General features: G+C 33.1%; 1 protein-coding gene across 7 annotated transcripts in view; it reads right to left on the minus strand.

Annotated features, from left to right (window-relative positions):
* Positions 1 to 18,606, minus strand: part of LOC130896648 (protein scalloped) — a 191,404-nt gene that overhangs the window by 110,688 nt on the left and 62,110 nt on the right. For 2 of the 7 annotated variants that reach the window (XM_057804867.1, XM_057804866.1), the window contains exon 1: positions 3,507 to 3,679. The exons of 3 other annotated variants lie outside the window; for them this stretch is intronic. In XM_057804867.1, coding sequence (XP_057660850.1) covers positions 3,507 to 3,573 — 67 coding nt within the window. In that variant the 5' untranslated portion in view covers positions 3,574 to 3,679. Of the gene's footprint in view, positions 1 to 3,506; positions 3,680 to 18,606 lie in introns of those variants that run through there. 2 more of the 7 variants (XM_057804870.1, XM_057804871.1) reach the window with 2 other exon arrangements.

Consider the following 18,606-nt stretch of genomic DNA (forward strand, 5'->3'; position numbering starts at 1 on the left):
GTTTACTGCGTTTCTAAACAGATCAACAGATGACACTCCAAACCACTGGCGTAGTTTGTGGAACCATGAATTCCGTCTACTCCCTGGTCCCCTCTAACTATCCATTTTGCTTTGGACAATCAATTGCAATCACATTAACCACATTCCTATCGTTGTAACCTCTAAGCTTTTATCAATACAAGAAGAAAACCCTGGGATTTCACCAAGTGGCAGAACCTTGCTTCGATAGCAGCAACGTCCAGAGAAGTCTCCAATATACAAGAGTTATCAACCTTATTATGAACCAAATTATATTTCCTCGCAAAATAGATTAATTGTCATATATAAATTATAATCCCTTAACATACCAAAATTCGGTAAGCATGACCTCTATGCTCCCCCTCCTTACTTTCATTTTAGTCTTTACATCATAATAATGGATCCATGAATAATCCATTCTACTAAGCCTGCATCAAAATTTTTTCGCCTTTTCTATACAGCGTTAAAAGACGATTGGAAATATCATTTTGCTTATGTGCATCTGTCAACATTCGTGGTGCCTATTGTGTAAATACTACAGCGGTATTGTGTCATATAATACTACAGAATTTATGCAATAAATCTTTGTGAACAACTATTTTTTGTTAAACGCAAGTTTTCATATTGTAGGCAAGGTAGAACAGGTTTAGAGTTTTTTATTTATATTGTTGGTAGTAACTGTTGTGGTTGTTTAATATCTTTATTTTTTCTGTACAACATTCATAATAATGATTAATAATACATAACTTAATACCCTCCTTGTCTTGAATATTTTCGAATTTTAGGAATTCTACTTATTGCGCATTGTAAATTATTTTACTACAACTTAGAAATTTCACTTCCTATATTTGCAATTCCCTTCACAGCCTATTTTTCCGCCAAATTCACTCCAGCCTATTTTCTTTCAAAATTTCATAGGTTTTTTTTAGTTCTCATTAAAAAGTACTCGTTTCCTCTTTTTTGTTGGTACTTTTGTTTCCTCCTGCGTGAACTTTTTTGAACGTTTCAAAGATTAGAATTTCTCAAATTAATTCTATACCGATATTTGTTGGTACAACTTCACCAACTAACTTCTTTATTTGGCATTGAAGAAATATATTATTTGTGTAAAATTAGAATGTAAACAATGGAAAGCGTACATATCAACACCAACTATGTAATGTGGACAAAAAACTATCCACCGTAATTTTTATTCTATACATAGTACTTTTGAAAATTTATTTCAAATGTAAAAGACTTTATACGATATAGATCAACATATTTTTTATGGGGGAAACAATGCACCCAATCTCAGAAGTAACCGACATTTTACATTTAACCTAATTTACTAACTACTTTAATGTCTCATTGGATCACTTAAGAAATAGACGTTTATGCGTACTTCACTATTGTGGCTACTAACTAATGAACTGAGTTGTAACTATCACTTTTCACATCAGTTCAAAAGGCTTGGTGCGTTTGAGCTTGCTGACTGTGTCTTGATTATGTAGAACTTCCAACATTTCGTTGTTTATATGGTTAAGGAGTCGTTTTTCGTTACCCTCAGTATTCTTCTTTAACTCTTCTATCACTGTTTCTATATGGAGTTCTCGGTGTAGATCTTTATTGCGGACATACCATGGGGCGTTAACTATAATCCTTAGTATTCGGTTTTGGACTCTGGCAAGCATAATTACTTTCACTTTTACAACCCCATAATTGTGAACCATAAGTATTTACCGGTTTAAGTATTTTTTTTAGATTAGCAGCTTATTTTGAATAGTTGTGAGCTTCGTCCTAGTAACCAATATAGTTTTTTATGTCTGAGTTTTAGTTCCTTTGTATTAATATGTTCCTGTCAGTTTAGTTTTGTATTCAGATGTAGTTCTAGATATATGACTATTTTCTTGTATGGGATAATGTTTAGTTAAACTGGGAGATTGTCCATCTTAAAGGTAAAGTTTATATAGGCGGATTTTCCCTCATTGATTTGAATGCGCCATTTGTTAGTCCATACATATATTTTGAAGATTATTGTTAACCTCTCCAATTAATAGAATAACATGTGATCATAAAAACTGCCAAGTAGTAAGTAAATTCAACTGAAATTATTTTGTAAAGTGATCTAACCTCCAAAAATAGTTGATATTATCAATAGGAAAAGTCCTGAAAACAATACCAATCAAAGTCTTTTATTTATTGATTCAATTTTTTGCGGGAACTATAGAGTTAAAAGAAATATGTTGTTGTCAGAATATGAGATATTGACGATAATATTTGACTGCATATTATCGTAGCTAGTAAGAATTGTTCATTTAAGGCCTTAAATTTTTTTAGTTTTAGTTTCAGAAGTGTTGTGGTAAGTCCAAGTCCCATCTACATCTATGAATCGTCGCACGAAATAAGACTAATTCATGTAAATAAGGCCTAGGTAATATTTATTCTAATGCGCCTTTGGTCCAAAGCGAGCAAACGCGGCCAACAACGCGCGGATTGCTTAAGAGAACGTAATTCCTTAGTCAGTATATGGCAAATGCGTTTATGTGATTTGTCGGTTTCATCTTCTATTTCTCTAGTCTAGTCTCTTGTCTCTAGAGAAGACTCTAGTCTTCTTGTATGGCCACGTTTGATTTTAGCTGTGCAAAACTTCGATCTCCGTACAAAGTGTGTAATTCCTCTTTCTTTAGCGTAGGCGTATGGTTAAAAACATGCGCTGATATAATTCCCAGTTTATATTGATAGGTGCATCAGGTTTCGGTCGAAATTGTTTCAGACAACCCTCCTATATATACGTATATTCAACTATTTTGGAAAATCATGGCATCTCAATTAATATCATTAATTCATTCAATATCTGTTACACTTACCAATAAAATGTAGAAGTACCAAGTTTTATGTTGTTATACAGTTTAATGACATGATTGGAATAGCTGTTTAACAAAGTATTCGCATGTACATCATAAGAATAACATTCACAAAAAACACCCCTATGGATAACCATTAAATTACTTATTATCATATATTTTCTCCTATCTTCTTGAAAAACAATATAAATAGGAATTATTATTGTTATTGTTTCAGTTCGATACAAACTTCGTATTTTTAATTGTGAATTTATTTGTTAAATGATACGTCGACCGTACTGATTCCATATACATTTGTTTGTGTGTATATTATTAAAGTTTACTTTAAGTTGAATGAAAATCTGGGTACCTAATATTGACAGTTCACTATATATTAAAGTAATTTCAGTTTTATGGTCACAGAGATATAGAGTTGTTGGTTAATCTCTTAAGGTTTGCTTATTTATATTCTATGATGTATTATTGTATTAAAATAAAATTTAGTGTGATTTCAGATAAAGGTATAAAATAGACTTTTTTCTCTTTTTATAGATTTTAGCAACTACTCCAAGAAAAAATTGTAAATCTAAATTTTACATTCTATTGAAATTCATCAACAAATTGTCAAATGTTTTAAGTTCGTCTTAAACGGAAATTTTCACGTACCTAAAAAATAATATTCTCTTGAATTTACACACATTGACAAACACGATGGGTAACACAGCGGCGACATGTCTCATTAATTTTAGCTAACAAGCACTGCAAGTTTTAAACTTTATCACCCAAAAAATATATTAACTACCGATATTGTTATCTGTAATAGAAATGAAATTGAACTCCGATTTCGATCTATAAAAAAAAAACGTAATAATTCACGTTTTTCAGGTGACGCAAACATTTTGTTATTGTATCAAGAACAGAACCGTATTCTAGTTGTAGTGAAATATACCATTATTCGACAGTTGAAAAATTAGAAATCAGATTCATTGATAAACAAGTTGACAGCTCATAGAGATATTTTAATAATGTTGTAATAATTTTCAATTTACTAGAATTCATCTGCCCACTTCTTCTTACTCTACTTTTATAGCTAACTCAATTTTGTTCCAAACATTCTGGTAAAAATTTAAAACGCTATAGAATATTCGGCAGAAGACAATCACGTTGGATGGCAGTTCAACAAAACGTCACTTAAATTGAGATTTTCTATTGTCTAATCTGAAGTTTACTGTAGCTTCATCTTGCTATTGAATATGATATTCGCAGGTACATATATGACTATCGTCGCCATTGTAGTTCACAAAACCGTATTCTGGAAACTAGTATTCTTGAAATTATTGCCTTTGGTGGCATTCAAAGTAAGTCCGCCACTTTTAGACTTAGATTGCTATCCCACTGCCGGTAGTTGTTGCCTTTTCTTGAATGATTACGTCCATTGCTGTAACTGCTGACATACCTTACAGGGACCCCAAAATCTAGCGTGGATTCCATCCAAAATGGATATTTTATCAATATTACCACAATTTCTTCATTTTTATTGGTGCTTTAATGTTCAACTCCCTCTTTTAGCCCCCTTTTGGCCAGGTGGTAGCAAACACATCGCCAAGATTACCTGTTCCACTAACCCGACATGTATGTAAGTTGGACATAGGATCAATCAATAGATAGATCAATTATTCCCTATAGGTAAATTTGCCGACGGGATTTTATATCCGAACCAATAAAAAACATATGATGCCTTTTTCTTTGACTACTTTATTATTCAAAAGCAACATTTATATAACTAAATAGTTAAATTAGGCTAAGTTGGGTTATTTGTACCAACATCATAACATTATTTTTACATACGTTTTAATTTGACATTCTTTTAACTTTTTCATAAACATTTTACTGTTCCTTATCTACAGACGCAGACACAAATAACATTTTGAATTCTTATAGCTCCATTTACAATTTCTCATAATCATCCGTCTACTCCAGCCAATAGTATCCATGTAATATTTTTTTATGTTGTTTGAAACGCTCTCCAGAATATCAATATCAATATAAACAAGATTCAAGCTACAAGAAAAAGAAGAATAACTTATCTATTCCATAACTATATAATACTCCTATATGGACAGTTGGTATGGGAAAAAACGTCCCTACGTTACGGTGCCGACAATATTCATTTTCTCTCTCGTTTGAGACACTTTATCTATGCAAGTTTGAGAACGCTCAGAACCGAGCTGAAACCTCGGAGGATAGAGAAACGTTGTCATTCCGTCTTCCTTAATCGGAACAGCTTCCACTTATAGAAACTGTTCACATAGGAGTATAACACATATGATCTAGACTCGTACATAACCTGAGTCTAAAATCAAGCAACATGACTACTAGTGTGTACTAGGCTTCAAATACCTCGAATAATGTAACGATTTAACACCAAGTCTATTAAAGTAATTAATAACTAGTTTACAGCTGAAAGTTGTTAATTATTGTTTATTTATATTTCAATTGAATAAATTAATCGATTAAATAAATATATAGAAAAAGTTGAAATTTGTGAACAAGTGTACATTTTATCCAACAGCGACTCTGTTCAAAAACCACTAATTCGAATGTTTACGAAACATCTTTTTCCAATTTTACGTAGAAATTCGAGTTTATATTTTATACATGATCGATGCATTTTCTCGGAGGTTTCTATTGGGTAATTGTTGATATGTTGATTGACAGATAATTGTTAAAAATTGTGTATCGCCGTGATTTCTAGCGACAATAAATCATGCTCTTGTCAGCGTTCCTGTAATATACCGACATATTTTCAACCATTTAAAGTGAATTATTTATTTTTCGTTTAGCAATAAACAATCTTTAAAGAAGAACTGGTCTAGATATTGCACAAAAAAGTTCAATTACAGTACGTAATTTTTCACTAATATGAAGTATTATTAAATATATAAATTAATATTTTATAACAAATAATACTGTTTATACTTTAGGTCAATCAAATATAAACGAGCCTTCTGTATAACTAAAATTAAAATTTATCAATCACAAATTCACTATCATAATTATACATTTTTGTCATAATTTTTTCTTCCGTTCTCATGGAATAAAGGTGGACGGGTAGGTAACCAGTTCAGACTGTAGATGATCAAATATTGATTTTTAAAAAGACACCATTTAAAACATTGAGGAAAACCTCAAGAAAAGTACATTGTTTATGAGTAGTAGGTATTTCGAATTCGAATTTTGTGTCATATTTTTGATTTGTTTTCAATTGATTATGAACCGTATTTCCTATCATACCTCATAGAAATATCTCTAAAAATTCCAAAACCTCTTATGTAATTTTCTCGCTATGAATTTTTCGCTTTTGTTTCATTTTTGAATGCATATAATTCTGTAGCCAATATCTTCATTTTCCGCCACATTCTAATCTTTTTTTCTCATTCAAATATTCAATTCTTCTCCATAATTTTTTTTGTTGTTCACGTTGTAGATCGATAAGGTCAGAAATGTTAAGCGTATTCGGCACTATCAAAGCACTGTATATATTCAATTAAAAACAAGACAAGTATTTCCTAGGAATTCAGAATACTTGTCTTGGTAATGAACCACTGATGCTTCAGTGATCTTTTTAACCAGATAAAGATCATTATTTGAAACATTGCAGTAGATGGTTGATTCGTTTTATTTCTTGTGTTATTATTCTTTTGTCATTTTCATTATTATAAAATGTTGGCCGTAATTTCACGTTTTTGTGTGAGTGTGCAACAGTAATGTTGGATTTTATGATGTGTATAACCAACTCTAATACTAAACGTAATTTCTAGAGAAAAAGACAAGAACTGCTATCGAAGTAACAATCCATTGTTTAATTCTAGTACATCAACCTGGATAGTTAAAAGAGCGATTAAATTAGACCAGTACCTAAAAGTTGTTTTCGATAGTTTAAAGTAAATAAAGTAAGTAGATATGGTAGATAATAGACGAGATCAACAATCGTAAACCAGAGACCGGAATTTTCTGTGTTGAAGGAAAAGCGTTTTTATGTTTAGTTTCGATTGTACGAGGATTGCTATTTAAATTTTTAGAAATGGCAACACTGATGTGGATATGTCAAATCTGAAATCGCCATCATAAAGTTTCACATTTTTAATGCACTCATTCATCTTAGTCAAAAAATAGAATTAAAACATTGTGGCGCGATGATTTTCTTCGACTTTCGAAGTGGATTAAACGAGAAGCAGTGTGCCGATCAACTCGCTTGGACTTTGGGCGATGAAGTACCATCCCAAGCCATGTTTCGCTGATTTTCCGAATTCAATCGTGATCGCATTTCACTGCAGGATGAATTTCGTAAAGTTCATCCTAAATCGGTTGTTGTATCAGAAAACATTGATGCTATGCGTAAACTGATATTGCAAGATCGTCATGTGTCTTACCGTGAGATTGAGGCATACTTGGGCATTCGTTCCACTCGCATACATTCAATATTCCATGAATATTTGGATATGAAAAAGATTTGTTCACGTTGAATACCGCTTAGTTTAACAATCGCGCAAAAAACCTCGAGTCGATTTTTCAAGACGAGCCAGATCAAACAAAAAAAGTTGTTCGCGCCCGAAGCACTTCCATGCAAATGGTCACCTGTTTTTTCGGAATAACTGGACATGTCACCATCGTTCCATTAGAGCAACTTAAAATGATAAATTCTGAATAGTACATCAGCATTTTTTCGCCAAAAGTATTCGAAAAAATCATAGAAACCAGCGGCAGAAGACGAATCATTCGCCACAACGACATTGCGAACTCTCACTCTATCAGTTTAAATATTCAAAACATCGAATTGGTGGGCCATCCTATGTACAGTCCTTGTTTGGCTCCCAATGATTTCTTCTTACTCCCTCTTCTTCTACTTCTTCTTCTTATTTTAAGACTATGTCTTGTGTTTTCAAAGAGGCAGCCTAAGTTGTGACTGCGAGGACCAGCTCTCATACCAGCGCTTTGGTGGTCTTCCAGGCGGTCTACTTGTATTGGGTCTCTCTTCCTTTGCGATTTTCGCCAGTTGATCGTTGTTCATTCTATTGACATGATCTCTCCATGCTCTTCTTCTAGTTCTGGCCCATCTCACTATATCCGGAACGTCACACATTCTTCTAATTTCATTACTCCTTATTCTGTCTCTTAGTGTTTTCCCTGTGATTGAGCGTAATGTCTTCATCTCGGTCGTTCTAAGAATCCGCTTAGTAGTTGCAGTCTCCCTCCTCGTTTCTATGGCGTATGTCATTACTGGTCTGACACAAGTTTTATATATCCGTGTTTTGCTTTCGATACTTAAAAATGTATTCCTCCATATCACGGTTCGAAGGAATCCTGATATCCTAGATGCTGCTGTTGTTTGCGTTTTGACTTCTTGTTTCAAGTTCCTATTGCTCGTGATGTTAACCCCTAAATATTTAAAAGACATAACCTGTTCTACACTTTTATTATAAATTGCCAGTTTGCATCTTCTTGATTCTCTCGCTATTGTCAAGGATTGTGTCTTTTGTTTCGATATGATCATATTGAATTTTCCTGCAACTGTTTCAAATCTGTGTAGCAGTTTTTGCAGATTATCCTCATCTTCGGATATCACAACCGCGTCATCAGCGTAGCAAACTATCTTAAACTCATGTTTTCCCATTCTGTATCCTCTGCCTGCCGTTTTGACTTCTTTTATGATTTCGTCCATTATAATGTTGAAGAGTATTGGGCTGAGACTATCTCCTTGTCTGATCCCTGTTGATACTGGCATTTTACTAGAGAGTTCGTTGTTTACTCTTACATATGTGCTATTTCCGTTGTTCATGTCCCTAATGATGTCTATTGTCCTTTGGTTTACGCCTCGTTTTTTTAGTAGCTCAATGACGTCATGTAATCTCACTCTGTCAAATGCTTTTGTTAAGTCTATGAAGCACATAAACGCGGTTTTATTGTACTCTATGGCCTTTTCGGCAATCTGTCTTAAGATGAATATAGCGTCTATGGTTGATCTATTTTGTCTAAATCCCTGTTGTTCTTCGCTCATGCCGCTACTTGAGATTTCTTCTGCAATAATTTTTGTTAGTAATTTTGAAGTCGTGCTTAGGAGACTGATCCCTCTATAATTATTTGGATCTTTCTTTTCCCCTTTTTTAAAGACGGGGATCGTTATGCTTACTTTCCATTCCTCTGGTACTTTTCTCTGGTCGTATATCTTGTTGAACATGACATGCATTTGGTCTATTAATTCATTGCCACCATATTTAAGAAGCTCGTTATAAATGTTATCCAGCCCTGGTGATTTCCTATTTTTCATCTTGCGCATTGTTGCTTCAATTTTGTCTTTTGATATTAATTGTTGTTGGATGTCTTCTCCTTCCCCAGATATATTTTCTTGTTTCTGTTCTGTGGGTTGGCTTGTTGGCTTCTTACTCCCGCAGATCAAAAATAAATTGCGAGGTCAACGTTTTTCTACAACTGAAGAAACGGTTGATGCGTTCAAATCACATGTTTCGGAAGTATCTCAATGAAATGGAAAAAATGCTTCGACAATTGGTTCAAACACATGAAAGTATACTGATCTTAATGGAGAATATTTTGAAAAACAACGAAGCGAAATCCAATCATAAATATTTGTTTTTATTTGTCTATCTCAAAACTTAAGCAGCAAACTTCGTAATATAAAATTATTCAAATTTGTTTTGTCTTTATACTTAAAATTTTTTATTATTGCCATACGACTGTGACTTGGCAATTTCCTTTCTCTTTGCTGTAAAGGTCTATTTCGAAATTATTACTCACTCTATACATTTTTGATATCCTACTATAATTATATCTGCCTTTTTTTATAGACCTTCCAACCCTAAATTAATATTATATATCTCAACGTTTGAAAATAAACTGTAATAGAAGTTATGTTTCTGTGATTGTCTAGATATTTGATAAATACTACTAGATTTGGTCAGTAAAATCATCTAAATAGGGTTCAAGCCTTCAAACCGAAAATCATATGAAATACTTAAATATGCGTCATCTTCTCAAGATAAATAATCAACGGTATGGTTAAAACCCTTTGAAATCTGGAATTTAATGTTACTGGATATCAGTCAAATGAAATTTCTTCTTAGAAGGATAAAAAACTACAAGTCAATGACCTTTTCATTGTTTTGTTGGAATTTGTGATAAATAATAATTTAAATAAATTCCTAAGAATTCATATGATAAAATTGTTTTTTGTCTGAAGCCTATTCCACATTAGAGGTCTAACAATTAAAGAATGAGATGTGTATAAGTGTTCCAGTGACATAAAATGATCAAGAAGGGCTGTGAAAGTGTAGAAGACGAACGCACAGCGTGAATCCGCCTTGATCTACCAAGATCGTCAGTTAACGATTCTAATCATAACCGACGAATTAAATATCAATCTCGTAACCGTCACGGAGTTTTTACATCAAAAATGGTTCTTATCTTATCTCTCAATAGACCAAAAATAACATCGAATGTCAATCGCAGAGGACTGCTTGTAACACGCTTCTCTATCATATTATTTATTACTAATGATAAAAGCACCAAATGATCCAAAACCAAGAAAAACTCGCTTTAGTAAATTAGAAACTTTGCTAATCTGCTCATTAAATAGCCGTGTAATACGTTCCATCTGAATCAATTATTCTATCGCCAAGTACTTGATATGCATCGCGAACTACCACTGCATTTTGAGTGTGCCGCAGTTATTAGCTTCTAGAAGGATTTCAGTGTTACTAGAACCACCTTATTCGACAAATTTATAGCATTGCGACTTGTTTCTCTTTCTCAAACTCAAAAACGTTTCATTTTGAATTGTTTGTGGATATCCCAACAACAATAAGGGTGCTACCAAAGTTTACATTCAAAGACTTCTAGAATTGCTATAATGCAACGAATGGAAAAATGGAGTTGGCGTATTAAGAGAGAGTTAAAGAGAATTACTTTTATAATAAATAATTTTGACAGCATCAGTCTCTTTACTTAATTTGTTGACACTCAATTCTCTGTTCAAACAACAGACCCACAAAAATACTTTTCATTCAACTAGATAATATTACTTATTTAAATTAATTATTGTAAGGAATAACGACGCACCTTAGACAGGCGTATCAAGTTGAAACAATGAAACAAGCATTAATATTACAGAGACGGACTCATAAAAATCAATTACACGTTTAGAAGATATGAAAATGTTCAGGGTTTTCAGGGTTTGAGGGAACATCTCCACTCGAAACTGTTGATAAATATAGTTTCCACAAAACAAGCATCCAACGAATTCTTTTATCTGGGTAAGAATCATGTCTAGTGACGTAACCTCTATCTACAATCTAAGTTAAATGTTTTTATGAACAGGACCGTATTATTTTTGGTATATTTGATGCATGTCGGCTACAAGAATTTGTATAGTTCTTCCAATATCAATTGCAGAAGACAGTTATGCGAGGATCAATTAATAATTCATAAATAAGCACGACACGGCACGCAAATTAAGAAATGAAAAATAATGTTTACTCCCCGTATAGAATTCAGTGAATATATAAAAAAACCGTCAGTCCACGTGGACTTTCATCTCCACTGTTTACCAATCAAAACATCGAATCGTAAACATAAATGCATTTCTATTGGCCAAAGCTGTATATACACAATTTCTTCGAAATATTTCAGTTAGATATTAGCGTCGCTTGGCGAGATTAATTTAATTAATAAATTTCTTTAAATAAATACAAATATGGACATTCTTTACACCATGGGCGAATAAAGACAATGAAATTGCACAGTGTAGTGAGAATATCGACAGGTATGAATATAATGATATATTTTGATATAAAAATACAGCAAGCTATTTTAAATATAATCGAATGTTTAAACGAAAATATTCAGCAATCTGATAATGCAATCATAATAAGAATTGCTGAATTCACTAGAGTAGGTAAATTTTCCATTTATCGAGTCACGAATCAGTTGACAAAGCTACTCAAGACGTAGAACAATTTTTAATTTATATAAGGAGAACGGGGTTGCAATATTAGAAGTAATACAGCAAAAGGTAATAGATTATCCAATACAATTATACCAGTTTAGAAAGATTGCGTCAAGTTTAGTCAGCATGTGGTTTTAAACACAAAAAACTAAATAAATGGATGGCAATAACCAAATCGTTAAGGATCGTTTGATGGCAAGATTATTTGCGTCAGATAAAAGATTACCGAAGTTCTAATAGACACATACTTTATATAGATGAAACATGGTTTGACAGTCACTATGTGGTAAATTTCGGTAGGGTTGACAATAATAAAAATTGCTGTTTGAATGGGCCATGTTCTAAAAGGAAACTTATAATAGTACACGCTGGAAGCCTAATGCTTTATTAATATCTTCTCAAAAAATTAAAAACTGTACAGCTGATTAACATGAAGATATGACAGTAGAATTTTTTGAACAGTAGTTCAACGAACAGCTTTTAACTAACATTCCACCACAATCAGTAATCGTTATGGAGAACGCATCCTACCACTCGCGACAACTCCTTAAGATACCTGATATTCCTATTCCTGTCAGCGATCGTAAAAAAGGCCCAACAAAAAAATAATTGCTCAAGCTACCATTATACTAGGATGCTAGCATCCGGAATGCTGGCATCTAGAATGCTAGCGTCCCACTTTGAGACGAATTTGTGTTGGGATGCTAGCATCCTGAACTGCTATTTTATTTTAATTTTTTGCCAGTCGTCAATATGGCCCCAACGAATGAGGAGATGTTGTTGCTGATGTTACTAATTGAGAAAAGAAGGCGTCGTGCAAAAAGAAAGTTTAGTGTGGACCCTTCTTTAGCTCCCCGTCGTGTTAAAAGCTTGATTTTACATTGTTCGATGAACTGTGCAATAGTGATACAAGATTTTTTAATTACTTTAGAATGTCACTCCTTTCAAAGAGCTTCTAGGCTACATCCAAAGCGACATCTCTAAACAAGATACAAGATTCCTCAGAACAATTTCACCCGAAGAAAAACTAGTCATAACTCTGATCAAACTGCGTGCGCGCTCATATGTCAAATATAGCGCCTGCTCGGATGCTAGCAGCCTAGTATAATGCGCCGCATTTGAACCAATGCCCCACAACCGATTTTGTGCATCCCGGGATGTAAAAATGGATCGGCTGCTCGCATTTCAGCTTAACAGCCGGGATGCACAAAATCGAGCCTCCGGGTGGCTGTTTTAGCATCCGATGCTGGCATCCCTATTCTAATCGCTCCCATTTGATTTAATGCCCCGCTAACCTCCCAGATGCCAGCATCCTAGTATAATGGTAGCCTTACTGTTGTTAAAGGTCAAAAGTTGGAGGCAATTTATTGACAAGCTGTGCAAAGAACAGGGTCACACTTTTCTCAGACTACCTACTATTATTGCATATTTAACCCAATAGAATTAGAATGGGCAAACGTACGAGGACATATTGAAAAATTCTTAGCCTACAAAATTTCAATGTCAAAATATTTTATTATTCAACATATTCTCTTCTTAATTTACGACCTTTTAAACTTTTTTTCAGTTGAGGAAAGAGATGATAGTCGGACGGATCCAAATCTGGTGAATACGGGATGTGTTCTAATAATTCAAACCCTAAATAACGAATTTTTTGCATGGCAACATGATATTTGTGTGCAGTGGTATTGTCCTGCAAAAACATAACACCTTTGGTTAGCTTTCCGTATCTTTTCTCCTCAATTTTTTCCCGTAGAGTGGTCAGTAATGTCGAATAGTAATCTCCAGTTATTTTTCTACCCTTATCCAAAAAATCAATCATGATTACTCCATGGCAAACCCAAAAAACTGAAGCAAGAACTTTTCCAGCAAATTTTTGGACACGAAACTTCTTAGGTCTTGGAGAACCAGAGTCTGGCCATTCCATCGATTGTTGCTTTGTTTCTGAATTGTAGAAATGTACCCAAGTCTCATCCATAGTAACAATTCGGTTTAAGAAGTCTACATCGTTTCACTTCTACCCTTGCACGCTTTTGGTCAACATTCAAACATTTGGGGATCCAGTTTGCAGCAATTTTTCACATGTTCAAATTGACGTGAACTATATGTTAAATGCGTTCGTATGAAATATTCAGTGCTTCAGATATCCGTTTTAGCCCAATTAGACGGTCTGATAAAATCACTGACACAGAAACTGGCCTTCCCGATTGGTCATCATCTTCAATGGAACATTTACCTCTTTTAAAGCTTGCAGTCCAATTTTTCACGATCGCATACGAAGGACATTGATCATAAAGGGTATTAAGCAAGTCTTCGTAAATATGCTTAACTCTTAACACATTTAAATACAGGTACTTGATGATGACTCGATACTCCAATTTTTTGATTTTCACTATTTCGGTGGACATCTTTTTTCTTTTAATTTATTGCGTAACTCTGTTCTACTTTTTTGACGTCAAACTTTACACTGACACTTCTAAGTTATTGTTCGTTGCTATGGTAACGCAATATTTTGTTTATGCATGGAACTGGTCTAGGTTAACTAGATATCAATACATCCTCGTAAAATCAGAATAACGAGAATGTAATCAGTCTCCAGAACTGAGTAAAGAGGTAGTAAAAGAAGATGAGTATATGGTATCACCCTCTTTACAACCCATCATAATTCAATCAAATAATGACTCTAGTCCTGACGATTCTGACTACCATGATTATTTATAAAGATACTTTGGAATTCAAATGTTTTCCCTTTTGTTTTATTTACAAAGAATTCATTTTCCTCATGGCTTTGCCGGATGGAAGGGGTACAAAAAGGGCTCAGTTTAGGCCTGGTACCCTGTTTAAAACAAACTCCCTCACAGGCAGGTACATTTTACTCGTCTATTTATGTTTAATAATTTAATGTTCAGTTGTAACAATTCAGTGAGATATAATAATTTTTTTTTTCAAGTTCCAAGTAGGACTACAATTGAGTGCATCTGTCTAAATAATGGCGTATGATGACGTCTAATGTATAAAGATTCGATTTTCGCCTTTTAACAAATACTTTCTTGCATAAAATATACATATTTTCAAAAGTATTTATAAAAATAAGTGGTGTCTACGCCTATGGCAGAGAGATCAAACAAAATTGTCGGCAAGGGTTTTTATAATCTGTAATTGATATTGGAAGAACTATAAATATGTTGAAACGGTACCAGAAACTAACAAAAAACGAGTTTTTGCCATTGTTGATAAAGACGAAATAGTGTTTGAAACTTATAAGAGATTATAATTCTCTGTGCACTACTGTGCAGCTTGTCGGTGAAATTTCCTATATTATTGCAAAATATTTGGGTTTTAGCATCCGTTGACGTCGAACGCCGGCAACCATTTAGCAAAAGCTGAATATGACTACGCCGAAGCGCTATGGTTGATAGAAGAGTAACACCTTGGATGAAATAATTATTCGTCCATGAGCAACACAAATGCTGAAGGATATTAAGAGGACAGCATATTCTCATCAAATCAGGTCTTCAGGATGTTGGCAGGCATATCATTTGGATCTCGCATTTCTTTACAGAAACTAGAAACCCAGACAATGAATCATGAGTCAACATTTTCTGCAGGCAATTTAGCGAAACCTTCCAGTCTTGCTAATTCTAAATAAATACAATCAAATAATATGTAAACATAAATTTATAATCAATTATTTTGCGTACAGGCATAAAGTAATCCATCATATCGATTTTATTTCAGGAATAAAAACATAAAAAAGTACTTGTATGACATATAAGCTGTAAACAAATTACTTATCACGTTCAATTTATTCCGAAAATATAATTTGTTATGGTGGTGTAATGCGAAACTGTACAATAATTAAGTTACTTAATTGACCGTCCAATGTATTTCATTGCTCTATTGTTTTCGTACAATATAGTAAATGTAAATATTTTGCGCCAAGTTCCTAAGAAACTTGGTTTTTTATTAATTATTCCGAGTTTTTTTAGTAAATTTAAAATAAATAACGTTACACGCTTCAAAATTGAAAATACATGCAACTATGAGTAATAAAATAAAATTTCTAAACGAATTTTATGGCGGGAAGTGTTACAATTACTTCAATCAAAGTTTCTTATCTAGTAGAACTTGCGTGTCCATTGTAGTTCTTAACTTTCAAGTTTATTTTTAACTCATAAAAATACCAAAATGGCATTAAATATGGTTTTATCTAAAATTACTTCTACACCCATTCGCTCTACATAATGGTCGATTTTTTAGTTATAGAAGTTATAGAAAGCTGCTTAAAATGGAATGGAAAAACCTTTTTAATCATAATATAAAATTCTTACTCCTTACTAATACATCTCTTTTTGTATCTATGATTGATAAAATAGGTAATGTACATATTGACATAGGTCATATCAACTCATCTACTAACCTGATTTTAAATGAACATTATTACAATAATATCGATTGTTTATGTTTTTATTTAATTATGACTAGTACGTCTAGATGTCGTGTGAACGTTCTAGATTTATTTGTTTGTGGTGAATACACACTGAAAGATCAGCGTAAAACGATTACAAACACAAATACGTTTGTATTTTGCTTACTTCTGAATTGAAATTCGACACTCAGATAAAGTGTGGGAGCCGCATCGTGTATGTAAATATGTAAGACCATCTACAATAATGAAAGAAAGGTGCACGTAAGATTTCTAAGTTTGCAGTGCCTATGATATGGAAAGAATAAAAAAACTTGATGACTACTGTGACTTGTACGCCTAATGAGTGGGTATCAACGAAAACAATCGCCATATATGAAAATATCCTAATATACCTTCAACACAACTATTCCTCATTCAGATCCTGAGTTACTTTCACAGAATGATCGTAATGACCTCATCAGAGACTCAGACCTTTCTAAGGAACGTGCTGATTTATTAGCGTTAAGATTAAAAGAAAAAAACTTGCCGTTTGTCCACATATCGCTCGAAAGAACGACGAAGCTAATTGTAGGTTTTTTTCAACTGATAAAAATTTTGTGTAGTGATGTAAATTGAATGGTTCACTGACTTTCAGAGGTTTGCCGATTTATCAATCTAATGAGTATCAGTAGATAGACGTCAAGTAAACGAAGTTTCATGCCTTAAGAAATTACTAATGAACCAATTTTTTAAGGCTTTTGTTAAAAATGGTCCATGGTTTCAATTTATTTCAAAGAAATTTCCTGGTACAAGTAATAAAAAAAATTTGAGACTATAAATGATTTAGAAAAGAGTGCCTGGAACTTTTTTGTAGCAGTTGTACAATTTTTTTTCGAAAAACATAAGGCCAACAACTATGTAGAATTAGTAGAATATATGCTGGTTCGAATTAAAGTTTTAGACTGTATATAGTATATATATGAGTATAAAATACACTCACGAGTCACCTAGATCAATTCTAACAGAATTTTGGAGAAATAAGCAAAGAACAAGGAAACCTTTTTCACCAAGACATACTTAAAATTGGGTCTGTAATACCTGGCACCCGAATAGTTGTAGGCCTGTGTAATAAATAAGAATATTATTTTATATTGACAACACTGATATACACAGTGGGCTAAAGAAATAAGTCTAACCCAATATACTATACAAACATCTGTCATTTGTCACCCACCTTTACTTCCTCAAAGTCTTATTTTAGAATAGAAATTAGAAATGCATTTAAATGGAATAATTAGACATGATAAATTAATTTAATAATACCACTAAAAATAAAACACAACGCCTATGATTTGCTGATCTGTCATCAATTCTGTGACATCAAAGTAAAATAGAACAAGTTAGTTCAAAACGGTGACCATCGACTGTACAATTGTAGAATCGCTGTTTGAAATTACTAAGGGTCCAAAACAGCTAAAATTTTGGTTAGAAGCTCTCAACGCTTTTCGCAAATATATTTCTCGACTTATATTTATAAAAGTTGAAGTCGAAAATTTATCAGACAACCTCGTATCTGTAAGAGCGGAAGCAATAGTGTTTCTCTATACAAATTTTGTGACCTAACAATACAATTTCCTTAAATTGCCACCCACACGTTCAATGTAAGAGGAGGATTTTAGATGAGTGTTCCGTGGAAAACTCTATGATTTTCGTCATCCGAATAGGAGTGATTGTTTACTGTTTACACAATCACCACACCAACACTCATAATTGTATTGCCTGACGCACTTTTCTATAAGCAAGTTATTAAAACGTGCATCAGACAATGTTCTCAAAATTTCAACCTAATAATTGTACCAATTTATAGTCTTTTTCAATATCAATAGATTTCCAATTTATATGTAGATATGAATATTTATGTAATATTGTAATTTCTTCCCGACGCAGTTATAGTAGATTCTTAGGCCGCGATTTTAGAAAAGAATCGTTAACCTGATGAAACTGATAAAGACAAAATTTACATTATTTCGGTCCTTAACCAGTATGCGGAATTTTGAATTTATCTGATCGTTTAAATTAGGTGAAAAAACCGAGTTCCGCTGGCTCTGTCAAGGTTTATGATACGGATTAATGAAATAACTGCATTGCCATTCCACTACATAAATACAAATCAAACTATTAATAGTGTGTTAAAAATTATTGTGGAAAACTACATTCGAAAAAAAAAAATATAAACGATTTACGAACAAATCAAATACTAAAAATGACATGACTAATATAAAATAAAAATAAATCTGAAAGTATGAAAATATTTCATTTGTCTAAAATCGAAAACACCT

The sequence above is a fragment of the Diorhabda carinulata genome, chromosome 7 (genome assembly GCF_026250575.1).
Source record: "Diorhabda carinulata isolate Delta chromosome 7, icDioCari1.1, whole genome shotgun sequence".
NCBI classification, from domain to species: Eukaryota; Metazoa; Arthropoda; class Insecta; order Coleoptera; family Chrysomelidae; genus Diorhabda; species Diorhabda carinulata.